Genomic DNA, 11,928 nt, shown 5'->3' on the forward strand with positions numbered 1-11,928 from the left:
TTCAGTACAGAAGATGATTTATTGTATTGTAACCAGGACTTCAGACATTCTGATTCTGATTCTCTCTTCTCTATTCCTCTCTTCCACTTCTACTCTTACTTCCACTCTTGCTCTTACACCCTCTCTCTCTCTCTCACCTGCTTACTCTCTTGGGCCTGCTCAGAGCTGAGTCTAGCAGCTCTGAGCAGTGCCCCAATACCCACGCCCTTTACAATAAACCGACTGTGTCCCAAGACCTGCCTATAGAGATCTCCATCCGTCTCCGTCCCGACCGAACCCGCCCGTAACCTACATTTGTGTGCTGTGTTTCTACACTGAGGTCTAGTACTCCAACACCCATATTCCCTTCCATTTGGAACCAGAGCGTACAAGCTCAGATATAAATGCTTTGGTGGACAACAGCCTCATTTTGTAACACTTGAGCCAGTAAAATGTCATGTAAGAACAGAAGTTCCCAGAATTGATTTTTACCAACAGGAGTCACCAGGCATGGATAGCTTGTGAAGCAATTTTAAGCAATCTGTGCCTGCTCTGTAAATTCAGGATTTTAGTTTCATTTATGCTGACTTTGTTGTGTTTTTCAGAAACTTAATGAGATTTTCTAGAAACTGGTGGGGGGAGAGTTGCATGTGTAACACAAGTTGCATTGGGCTGGTTTGGTTCTGAGTTAGATTTCCTATCTGTCTATAAAAATGTTATTTTTGTGACCAAGATCTGTTTAGGTACAAAGGAAGTAGGTTTGCCTCATTTTTTATGACAGAACACACGTTACGTTAAAGATGGTGTCAAAACTTCTCCCATATAAATGTCTTCTAGTTGATTGAGAAGTTGGAGTTTCTTTTATTGGAGGCATCACCAAATGAGATCACAGAAGAACAACGGGTCCAGTACCAGGAATTCATTCTGCAGTTGCAGGTTCTGCTTCATCAGAAGTACAATGAGGCTACGCAGAACCTGCTCAAAGTGAGTAAGATTTACTGCTTCAAAGTTGTGATATGTGCACATAAGTTTAACTCCAAGTGTCTTGTAATGATGGTTGGCTTTGTTTGGTCTTAAACTGTCACAGAGATGAGTCTGTGAGTTTCCAAATCATGTTTATAGCACATGCCAGACTTGTTAATTATTCAAAACTCCTGAAAATCTGAACTTTACAGTGGAAAATCTCATCATTAAGTCTGACAAGATTAAATTACTGGGAAATTTTGTGAGATTTGGAGATAATGAAAACAAGAGGTGCTGTATGAAATTTGTTGACTGTACCAAAAAAATGTGGATGTGAAAAGCAGTTCATAAGGTTGCCTTGTACTCATTTTTTTTAATACAAGTTCATGTGATTAAAATATTTTTTAAACTGAGAATCTTGGGAAGAGTGAAGAGCACTCAAACAAGAAAATGTACTGGAGAGTCAGTTTTTTGAGCTTCATGTATAGGTAGTGACCTTACTATTTCAAGAATATCAATCAGATATATAAGCATGTTTAGCAAAGGAATATTAGTGAAATAGTGAACCAGTTGTATGTGCACAGTCAAAACCCCCTGCAAATTAAGAAATGATGAATTCTTGTTTACTGAATTTAGGATTAAACTCCTGATATAATTATCATTTCACAAGTTTGATGTTGCCTAAATGATAAAATAATCTGTGCATTGACTCTGGGGTAGGAGTCCGTTTTTGCTCAGGAAATCCCTTTTTTGTTTGTTTTTTATAATTTATCCTGAGAATTAGGGTAACAATGGAAGAACCCCTACTTGGCAGTACTTGGCTCACAATTTATGAAGTCAGAGGAAGAAAAGGAATGTAGTTCAAATTTTAAGAAACAGATTTGAGTTTATAACTGTTGTGCTTTAGTACATAAATACAACACAGCTGGGCTTGGTCTGGTGTATTTTCATTCTTACATGTATTTTTAAATTTATTTATTCAAGTAAATGTAGGTAAATCAAAGTGAACACATAATTTAATTGGCTTTTTTCTTTGTAGATAGCTAGTATGTATGAAGACTCTGAGACTGGGAATATGCACACAGTCATAAAGGATAAAAATACTACTTTCTGTATTTGGGTCAATCTGAAGAAGAAACCAAGGTACAGCACACTGAAATTATTAATTTGAAATGAGGCCTGGCTTTGTTGAGTAAACACCAAGAATCAATTTCTCATCATCTTTTTTTTTAATATTGAGTAGCATCCATTCTGCAGACTCTCAGTGCTGGCTGTTGCTAAGCAGTGGTTTAGAGATATATAAATTTCTTTCTTAAAATGCAGCAGCAGAACCCTGTCACTGCCAGAACAAATTTGGAAGAAAAACAATAAAGCTCATGCAGAGAATTGAAGTTCCTCTGGAAGCAGTGTTTCTTGCTGATGCATTTAATATTTTCTAAGTTGTTCCAGTTGCTTGCAAAGCAGTGGATGATACTTGGTGCTCAGTTAGAGAAAATATTTTAGAGCCTGGGATGCAATATCAATTCTGAATCTAAGTTTTGTGGTTTTATTGGATTACCATTTAAATGATACATTTTCAAAATGAGATTTTTGAGCAGACTTCTTGCTCCCACTCCACAAATATAAGGAATAAATTATGAAAAGGACTTCAGCTTGACCTGTTGCTGTGAGTTTTGGTGAGATGAGTAGAAGAGTGGGTGCTGAGCAATGTCAGACTGACCTGCAGGAAGAGCCCATATGGGTTAAGTGTTATAGCCTTTTGGCCAGCAGAGAGCTGCACTTAAAATATTCAACCAACGTTTAAAAACTAAGTGTTGCTTTACTAGAAGATTTTTAGAACTTGTGACCAGCTTATCTTATCCAAAAATAATGATTATTTGAATTATTTGGAAAGGTGCTGAGAGTGATGTAATACATCTTTCAGGTAAATGACCTGTGCAGGGATTTTCCCATTAAATTAGTGAGTTTTACCAGGAATGTAGTTTCTGGAACAGCTACCATTTGATTCTGCCTCACTGCCATCCTGTCAAGACTTACTTTTGAAGCTTCTGATCCCCTTGACGCAGTTGTGGCTTTGCTGGAGGGTCTTACAGACAGCTGCCAGCACAAGCACTGTGACATCCCGCAACATTTCTCAGACCGTGCAACAAATCCCAGAAGAGATTTGAACATTTGTGAGGAAACAGCAAACGAAGTGCTGCCAGTCTTACCAGGGCCTGTTGTTGTTGTTGTCACTGTCCTTCCCAGGTTCAAAACCCACATGTTCCAGGAGGCAGGGCATGGCTTTGACCTGCCCAAATCCCTGGCCCTGAGCAGCGTCGCCATTCGCGTGCTGCACACCCGCTATGACCACGTGTCCCCCCTGTGGCTGCAGTGCCAAGGGCTGCCAAGGCAGGAGGCCTCAGACAACGAGGAGTCAGCTGAGCATCCAAAAGACAACGGGCAAGAACCAGGAGAACAGGAGGAGAAAGGCAGGGAAGAACCCAGTGTGCCTGCTGCAGAAGAAACGCCTTCTAAGGAGAGAAAGGTAGGTAAAAAACCTCCTCAAAGGATTTCCTACACTGCTCTTGTTAACTCGAGGCTCAGTCACAGTGCAGGACAGCCAAATCCTTAAATGTTTTATAGGAAAAGGCAACTTGTGTCAACAGTGTCATAGATCTTCTCAAGGGAATTGAAAGATGGAAAGTAGAAAGGGAAGTCTGGACAGGGCATGCAGTTGGCATTTGGTTGGTGGTTTAAGAGTAGGATCAAGCATGAGGTGCCATTGCAAGATATTTCTATAAATCTCTGGCATGTGTACAGATGAATGGATTCTGCTTCTGTGAAACTGACAGCCACACAAAATCCCTGCAGGAATCCAATTTTAGGAAAGTTTGCAGCATGCAGAGTAGGATTCAAAGTTCAGCAGGTGGTGGCTGTACAGGTACCTGGCTGCTCCATGTCTGTGTGCTGACCCTTTGCTGTTAGAGGGCTTTTCAAATACTATTTCTGGCTGCCTGTCCTCTTCCTCAGCTCTCTTCCATGGAATATGTTGGTTTTAGGTGTGATGGAGGTTGCTTGGTTTTGTGTTGTCCATACTGGGTTTGGGGTTTTCACTTTGAGTATCACCTGTGACTTTCAGGTAAATGACCTGTGTTGTCTACCTAAAATTTCTGCAGAAATAACTGACAAAATATCAAGATTTAGGCCTTCTTAGTATGTTTGGAGCAATTTCACAGATTTCACAGGATATTCTGAGTGGGAGGGGACCCACAAGGATCCTCGAGTCCAACTCTTACGTGACTAAATTCTGGGATCCATACAGGGATTGAACCCCTGTTCACGATCTTGGCTTTTCTCCTTTTCAGTCCCCAGCACCTTTGTAATGATCAGTGCTTGAAATCCTACTTCTCTTGGTTCCTTTTTTCTTTTTTTGTATGACAAACCTTATCTTTTGGCATTTTTCACCTACATTTGTCAGATTTCCTTTAAGCTCCTTCATTTTATTCCCTCTCTTTTTCTTTCCCAGGTCTTGTGCTCTTTCTCTCAATCCATTTTGTGAATTTTCCTCTTCCTTCGAAGGCTCCACTTCTTTCAGCTTGTGTCCTCTCACCTCCTGTCCTGTTTGAGCAGATGTGTGTTCTTCCCATGTGCTGGCAGGCACAGCCAGGGCACAGAAGGTGCTGTGCCTGCAGAGGAGTCTGCTATGGCAGGGATGAATCCCTATCTGGGTTGGAATTTGGCTGGAAATCCAGGGTAATGTTTCTCAGCATCCTCCTGTCTGGCTGTGTCTTGAGTTCCCCCACATTCCTGTATGTAAATACAGTGTGTGAAAGGGAATAAATATCATGGGCCAGGCACAGGCCAAAGCTGCAGGTGGGGTTCTGGCACAGTTTCAGTATTGGTTTGGATTCAGCCCCAACTTGCATTTTCTGTGTGCCACTCTGCTGGCTGTAAAATCAGCAAAGCCACAACTTCTGAGTGCACACTCTGCTAAAAAGGTGTTGGGTGCTTGTTTGGTACTTGGGGAGCTCAAGATGGAATTTGCTGTGGAAACGAAGTAACTACTTTGTCTCTATTTATATATCCAGTTCCAAATTAGAGCGTACCTTTAATCAAAATATTTTTGCTAGCTAGGTAGAAATTATTTCTCTTAAAACCTTGACCCTGTAGCAAGATTGGTACAAATGTTTCTGTATCCCTTCTCCTTGGGCCTCCCTGAAGGAGGTGACACCTTCTTCATTGTGTTTGTCTCTGACTAATGGAAAAATGTCTTTTGCTTTTTATCTAGGAGAGTGCTGCCTCATTGACAGAAAACAGCAATAACACAGATGATAAAAAAGAGACAGAGGAGGAAACTGAGAAGAATTCAGACATTTTGGACGAGCCATCACAAGGTATTTCGTTATTTTTGATGTGCAGCACTGCTAAAGTGCTGAGGCTAAGTATTTTATATGTTAAAAATTCTTCCCTGTGATGGGGGGGTGAGGCCCTGGCACAGGTTGCCCAGAGAAGCTGTGGCTGCCCCATCCCTGGCAGTGTCCAATGCCAGGTTGGATGGGGCTGTGAGCAACCTGGGATAGTAGAAGGTGTCCAGGAGGGTTGGAACTGGATTTTAAGGTCCCTTCCAGCCCAGGCCATTCTATGATCTATGGAAACACTGCAATGTCTCCATGTGAATGGAGCAAAGTTCACAAATATAGGGATGTTTTGATAACATTTGAGTTTTGTTGACATTTCTATTAATGATTGTTAAATGTGGGGAGATACCAGGACAGATAGGAAAATGGAGTTTGTCCCCACAGTTATTTTTATTTATTTATTATTTATTTTTATGTACGTGTTTATCACGTTTCTGTAGATATGTGTGTTGTTATACCTATCTTTATGGGTGAGACACACAATCTTTATGAATCTGCCAGGCTCTGGGGAGCTTTACTTCCTCAGAAAATGATAATTCAAATGCATATTGTGGTCGGCATTGGTGTAGTGTGGGGTGTTACTGAGTATTGCCTAAACAGTGCTTAAAGTGAGATCCCTGCTCTTACACCTTGTTAAAAGAGGGCCTAATTCTAGGAAATAAAACTCTTTGTGTGTCCCACATGAGTTACAAATTTCTCCAGTGGTGTAGTGTTGTCCTTTGGTTTAATAGGAGTGAGTTTTCTTGTAGTACTGACTTAAATAAAACAACTGATTTAGCTCCACAGCCTTTCAGAGTTGTCATTTTTGATGTGGTGTCATTGTCTCAAAGCAAATTTCATAACAATTACAGTAGCTGTTTTTACAGTATTGAACACTTTTTTCTAGATTCCTGTCACAGTAACTTCTCTCCCCCTGTACCATCCCATGTGACATTTTATGTGGGGGATTTTTTGCTGGTTTTGTTTTTTAAAAGAAAATACTTATGGCCATTTATGTCCACGGTGTTTCTGCCTTTTACTAACATTTTCCAAGTAATTAAACTTTTATGTGGTATATACATAATTCTTTTTTATCTATGCATAATTATCTTTGTTATCTGAAAATTGTATTTCATGTTCAACCCCTCTTGCTCCTCATAATTATCATACGTCTTTCACCTTCAGCCCATAATCTTTTTAGTGCTTTATTTTTATTTACTTTGATCTACTATTTACTTGCCTTATTTCTTTTCATATTAATACAATCTTGCTAAATCTGTCCAGAATCTCCTGTATTATTGTGGTTATGAAATTCTTCTGTGGGTACTGATGGGACTCATTGTGTCAGTAAATCCTTATTCCTGTAGAAAGCATTTGGCACTGGCTACAAACGCAAAAGCTCAGCACCGCATCAAGAAGTGCTTTTCGTTGCCCAGCTCTCTGCCTTTCCCCACGTGTCAGTGATTGCAAAGAACACCAGTAGATGGGGCTGAAACGCTGCACGGTGGGAAGCGCTCCAGCACGCAGTGAAAATCGAGAGGTGGGAAATGTGGCTGGGACTGAGCCCCAGGTGAACTGCTGCTGTCTGGTGCATTTTTTAGAAGAGGGCGCAGTGCTGCAGGAGGAGCCGGGCGGCAGAGAAGAGGCAGCACAAGTTGTTGATCCGCAGCAGCTGGTGCCCGTGGGGGGTGTGTACCACATCGATGCTCTGCAGCTGCCACCTCAGGCCCAGGACGTCAGGGACTGGAGCATGGTGGAGGTGAGTGAGGAGGGGATCGGCCCCTCACGCCCTGGCAGCCCGAGGAGCTGCTCCTGAGGTTTGTCACCGCTGTCACCTGCACTGGACACGACGTCCTGAGCAGCAAAGGAGCGAGGCAAGGTTTGCAAATCGTCCCTTTTTCCTCTGGGAAAGGTGAAAGCAGAGTGGTAACAAAAATCCCTGCCGGTCCAGCTCCAGGCTCTTCAGGGTGGCTGAGGACTGCAGTCCCTGTGCTCTGGTGTCCTCTGCAGTGCTGACCTACCCCACAGCTGGCACTGCGGAGCTGGAAACCTTTAATGAGCAAAATTCCCAGCCACACTCAGCAAGCAGGACTGTGGGCAGGCCAGGAGGGATGAGCTCTTCATTCCCAGCCACCTGTGGCCTCTCCTTCCCTCTGACACTCTGCAGCCAGAGGGGAATTACACCTCTTTTGCCTCCCAGGTGCTCCTGGTTTTCTGAGGCTGTGGATCTGTGGAAAAATGGCTGTGCCCACTGTGTGGCACTGCCTTGAGGGTGCCTTCAGCAGCACAGGAAGGGTTCCAAGGCCCCGTGGTAGCTGCTCTTCTACTGCCTTCAAAGCTGTAGTTGGAAATGTGCAATATTAGCAAACCCGTTTAAATGGTGTACTAAAAAACTTTGCAGTGGCTGGATGAACTCGAAGAAAAACACCTGTATTTTCTGATAATCCCCTTATCTATCCTTTTCTCTCTCTTTCCAAAGTTGCTGGATGTTGGATTGGAGGTGTATCCATATTCCCCAGGAGAGGCTGAAGATGGCACACAGGCAGCAGTACAGATAACCCTCAGGCTCCCTGACAATGTGATTTATTTTGAAGCGCCCGTGGTAGCCCGATGGGATCCTGCAGGTATGAACTCAGGACATCAAATTTAAAATAAATTCAGTAGTGGAATTTATGCCTCAGTTGGACTATTGTTACAATGCAGCTGTAAAGATAAGGGCCAGTTTGGAGCCCAGAAGTAACTGGGGGACTTCAATGTTAATTGATTTGGGGATTTTTGGGGTGGTGTTTTTTGTTGGTTTTTTTTTGTTCTTGTTTTTGGGGGTTTTTTGTTGTTGTTTTATTTTACTTCTGTATTACTGCCAGAAGCCTTCCACATGCCTCTTTGTATTTTTGCATCCTTTTTGTCCAGGCCAGCAGTGGAGAACTGATGGCATCAGCAACATAACCTATGAAGCACAGGAAAGGAGCATCACCTTTGGGATGGGTGCCTTTTATACAGTAGCCCTTCTCCAGGATGCTCACCTGAACCTGCCCTATCAGGCCTGGGAATTGCAGCCTACTGGTGTGGATGAAGGGCTCTTCACAGTCATTGCAGTCTTTGCCACTATTCAGATACAAATTAAGGTACTGTAAATATTTTTTTTATCAGCCATTTGCAATTAAAACCCCCCATAATTATTACAGTGTCCCTGATTAGGAAGTTGGGATGCTTCCACAAGAGCAGTTTGAATCGCTGTCTTTTCCTTTCCAAGCACTGTACTGGTTATTTAATTTCAGTTATTTTCTATGAGACAGCATCTGTGCATTTGCTCTGAACAGTTCCAGTCAGTGTTTTGCTGTTGGTGGTGCCTTGCTGCATTCAAGCCTGTTCCACCTGTTAGACTTGAAAATTGTTCCTCTCCCCTCCCAATTTTAATAAGAGAAATTAAAGCATTTCTAGCAGTCTGCTGCTAATGCTCCTTGTTTCTTCTAAAAGTTCAAGCTACACATGATTATCCATCTGCTCACTGCTGTATAAATCAGTACACCAGTGTCATTTCTGAATTCCTACACAAAGCTGGCTCCTTCAGGGTCTGTAAATGAAAGGTCAAAGCCCAGAGCAGCACATGATGTAGGTGACAGCCAGCATAGCAAAGGTATTTGAAGCCTAAAGCAGAAAATGGCTTCCATGACCGTAAGTTGCTTTCACTGCTTTGTACAACAGGATAATCAGTGTATGTTGTCTTCAGTAGTGGTGGAAGAGGAGGAGGTGCTTTCCCACATCACAGGACACTGGATGAGTCCTTTTGCCCTCAGAGAAGCTTTGAAAAGAGCTGGAGTGAACATTTTCCCAGCAGAGCACTCTCACAAGTATGTCCCTGTGCCCAGGAAGGTGAGTGCCAGAGAGTTTCCTGTTGGCTTTTCCCCGTTTTTCACTCAGGTCACCCTTTCCTGCACTGGGGCCCTGCTGTGCTGCCAGCTGAGCCAGGGGACTGAGTAAAGCATTGCTGTAACCCAGGGAAAGAGAGTGAGATCTACTTTGTCTAACTTGTCCTTCTGCTCTGCAGGCTGCCCTGGCAGAAGGGAAGGCCTATGAACAGATGGCTCTGCTTGCAGCTGCTTTTGCTTTTGCTCACAGCAAGTGGAATGGAGAAGCAGGGCCAGGGCAAGTCGTGTTCAAGGTTTGTGGAGTCAGACCAAACCTCCAGAGCAGACCAGCACTGACCCCTCCCCAGTTAGACAGAAACAATTAATTCAGCCATGTTGGCTTCAGCCCCTGCCTCAGTTCAGTGTCACAGACTGCACTTGAGACAGCTCTCAGGGGACACAAGTCTCAGCAACGGAGACACTTGCTAAGGTGGCAGGAAATGGAACTGGTAAGTCACCAAGGGAGGCTTTAGCCAGAGCTGGGGTGACAGAGCTTCATGCTCTTCAGAGGCCCCTTGGGAGTCAGCAATCTGCTCTGCCAGCTTTTTAGAGAACAGCTGGAAATCTCTTCCTGCCTGTAGGGTTTCTTCTGCTCCCTACTGCAAAGGAGGGACTAAGCAGCCTCAGAGCTGATTTGTCTCCAGCTGTGAACTTAAACACACGGTTAAAACTTCTCCCAGCCAGCCAAACACTCCCAGGTGTGGCTGGAGATAGGTAACACCACGCTGCTGAAAGCTGGAGCAGCTTTCTCACTCTCAGGTTCAATGCATGTGCCACAAATATTACAATTTGTGCTCTGTCAATGGCACAGGCTTCACCTCACAGTGCATTGTCTCCTGCCCTAGGTAAGTGAGCATCTGAAAGCAGATTCTGCCAAAGACAACCACTGGTCTCTTTATATGTTTAATGGTGAGAAAGTACAAACCCTCAAGCTCACTGAAACCAGTGAAGCTTTTTCAGAAGAGCTGGAAGAAGAGTCTGAATTTCACTCCACACTCTACCATATGCTCAAGGATCTTGCCAGCAAGGAAGCCATGGATAAAGTGGAAAGAGCTGGCAGCCTGTTTATTGATTCTGTGTATCAGCTGCTCCTTGCTACCAGAGTTTTAGCATTCTCTTAGATACTGTATGCTTTCCTTTAAAACTTTATTATCAAAAGCTTTCAATAAAGTTACATTTCATCCTTTTCTATTCAAATCATTGAAACAGGTTCTAAAATGCAAACATTTTATCTTTGTTCAAGCAAAATAAATTCTTTATTCTCTTGTGGTTAGACCACCTGGACATGTTGTTAGCTATGTTCAAAACTGCTCTTCTGTTGTAAACCTCAACAGAACTGAGGCCCTTTTAGCTACTTTTAAAGATGACTTTTGTCAGAATGGGGAAAAAAATATGTATGTTTTCACTTCAAGTCATGCTTTGAAGAAAAAACCTTCTCCTCCCCCCCAAAAACTACCCCCAACCCAACAAAACGAATCGAAACGTGTAACCTTAAATAAATCTCAGCTTCAGCTCCTGTCCTGCAGCGGCGGCAGCGCAGCTCCAGCAGGGGAGCCGGGGTTATACCGGGGGAGGGCCGTTGTGTTGCAGTCCCGTGTAGGGCCACAGCAGCTGCTGCAGCGACGTCCAGGAGTCCCCGGTGCCTACGGGGGCTGCATCTGCCGGTCTCTGCAGGGACAGCCCCGTGAGGAAGCTCGTGAGAGCAGCCAGCAGGACCAGGATGGACACGGACACCCAGAGGGTTTTGTTCGCGTTGGAAAAGGAAGCCTTGAAGTGGGATGCCCACGCTGCCACCAAATTGTACCTGGGCAGGACAGGAAAGCACAGAACCCTTCAGTGTTTCTTCAAAATGTGCAGCTCTTCCCACCCCACCCCAAAAAGCCTTAAAACAAACGAGATCCCACAAACAAACATCCTCACAAGTGACAGGTTGTTACTGTTCTGGGAGCTGTGCAGGGGGAGCTTCGGTTCTGGCTTTAAGACATGGTCAAGGAAGCAAATCCTTGATAAGCTGACCCAGCTCAGCAGTCCACCCCCGCTCCCTGTACCTCACACTGCTTCTGAAGAGGATTCACAAAAGCTGCCTTCCAAGAGCAGCAAGAAATCTTGCTTGTAGAAAGCACTGAAAGTCCTGGCCTTTAGTTTGAACCCTCTTCCCCCATGCACCTACCAAACACGGCTTTAACTTGTGAAAAACACTTACACTGACTCCAAGGTCCATTTGGATGGGTATTTTCCTTTTTCAGAGACACTTTCCTTCCTGGTTGGTTGTTCCTGTACTTCAGCAGGCAATTCTGACTGCTCATTTCTGTGAACAACAATCAACAGTTCCAAAGCTTTGCCAAATTCACAACAGCTTGGCTTTAGAGCCCTGACCAGGTGGTGAATTAAAAGCTCCTTAAAAAACAAAGCAGCACATCTGGGAGGAGGCTGCTGCTGAACTTACTTGGTTTCAAAATGCTCCTCTTCATACTCTGCCCAGGAATAGGTGCTGAGGAACCTCTGCAGCGAAGGACGCTTCTCATTCTGCTTCACCCCTAGTCTGCCCCTGCCATATGTTAAAATAGTTTGTTTAAATTTCCTCAGCAGATAGAGAGCAGGAAATGAGAAATTTAGCAGCAGCCTACTCATTTGGTTGAGCTCAGACAAATAACTTTCAAATTTAATTGCTTGAAATTAGGAGTATTAAAAAAAAAAAA

At 43.7% G+C, this 11,928-nt stretch overlaps 2 protein-coding genes across 2 annotated transcripts; one reads left to right on the forward strand and one right to left on the reverse strand.

Annotated features, from left to right (window-relative positions):
- Nucleotides 1-319: 319 nt before the first annotated feature.
- On the forward strand, nucleotides 320-10,415 carry LOC121662088 (dynein intermediate chain CFAP94, axonemal-like; the record flags this gene model as incomplete). The annotated part of the gene is made up of 11 exons (XM_042022902.1): nucleotides 320-438; nucleotides 817-963; nucleotides 1,982-2,085; nucleotides 3,190-3,469; nucleotides 5,213-5,318; nucleotides 6,923-7,080; nucleotides 7,801-7,945; nucleotides 8,232-8,446; nucleotides 9,027-9,194; nucleotides 9,370-9,483; nucleotides 10,075-10,415. Coding segments are annotated over 11 exons (1,832 nt in total), but the record flags the coding sequence as incomplete, so codon positions are not given.
- Nucleotides 10,362-11,904, reverse strand: LOC121662089 (inositol 1,4,5-triphosphate receptor associated 2-like). The gene is made up of 3 exons (XM_042022903.1): nucleotides 11,676-11,904; nucleotides 11,433-11,537; nucleotides 10,362-11,033 (listed from the first exon to the last, which is right to left on the reverse strand). Exons 1-3 carry the CDS (start codon nucleotides 11,858-11,860, stop codon nucleotides 10,790-10,792), a joined length of 534 nt encoding a protein of 177 aa, XP_041878837.1. The 5' UTR covers nucleotides 11,861-11,904; the 3' UTR covers nucleotides 10,362-10,789.
- Between the last annotated feature and the right edge of the window lie 24 nt (nucleotides 11,905-11,928).

Source organism: Corvus kubaryi, unplaced genomic scaffold (genome assembly GCF_017639235.1).
Source record: "Corvus kubaryi isolate FWS band 111438036 unplaced genomic scaffold, C.kubaryi_AGA036_p1.0 37229, whole genome shotgun sequence".
NCBI classification, from domain to species: domain Eukaryota; kingdom Metazoa; phylum Chordata; class Aves; order Passeriformes; family Corvidae; genus Corvus; species Corvus kubaryi.

Bases quoted from the DNA above. Each gene is read 5' to 3' on its own strand.
- LOC121662089 (XM_042022903.1), bottom strand. From the start codon at position 11,860: ATGAGTAGGCTGCTGCTAAATTTCTCATTTCCTGCTCTCTATCTGCTG. The intron at 11,538-11,675 runs GTAAGTTCAGCA...TGTTGTTCACAG, and splicing joins GAGGAGCATTTTGAAACCAA to AAATGAGCAGTCAGAATTGC. The intron at 11,034-11,432 runs GTAAGTGTTTTT...TGTCCTGCCCAG, and splicing joins AAATGGACCTTGGAGTCAGT to GTACAATTTGGTGGCAGCGT.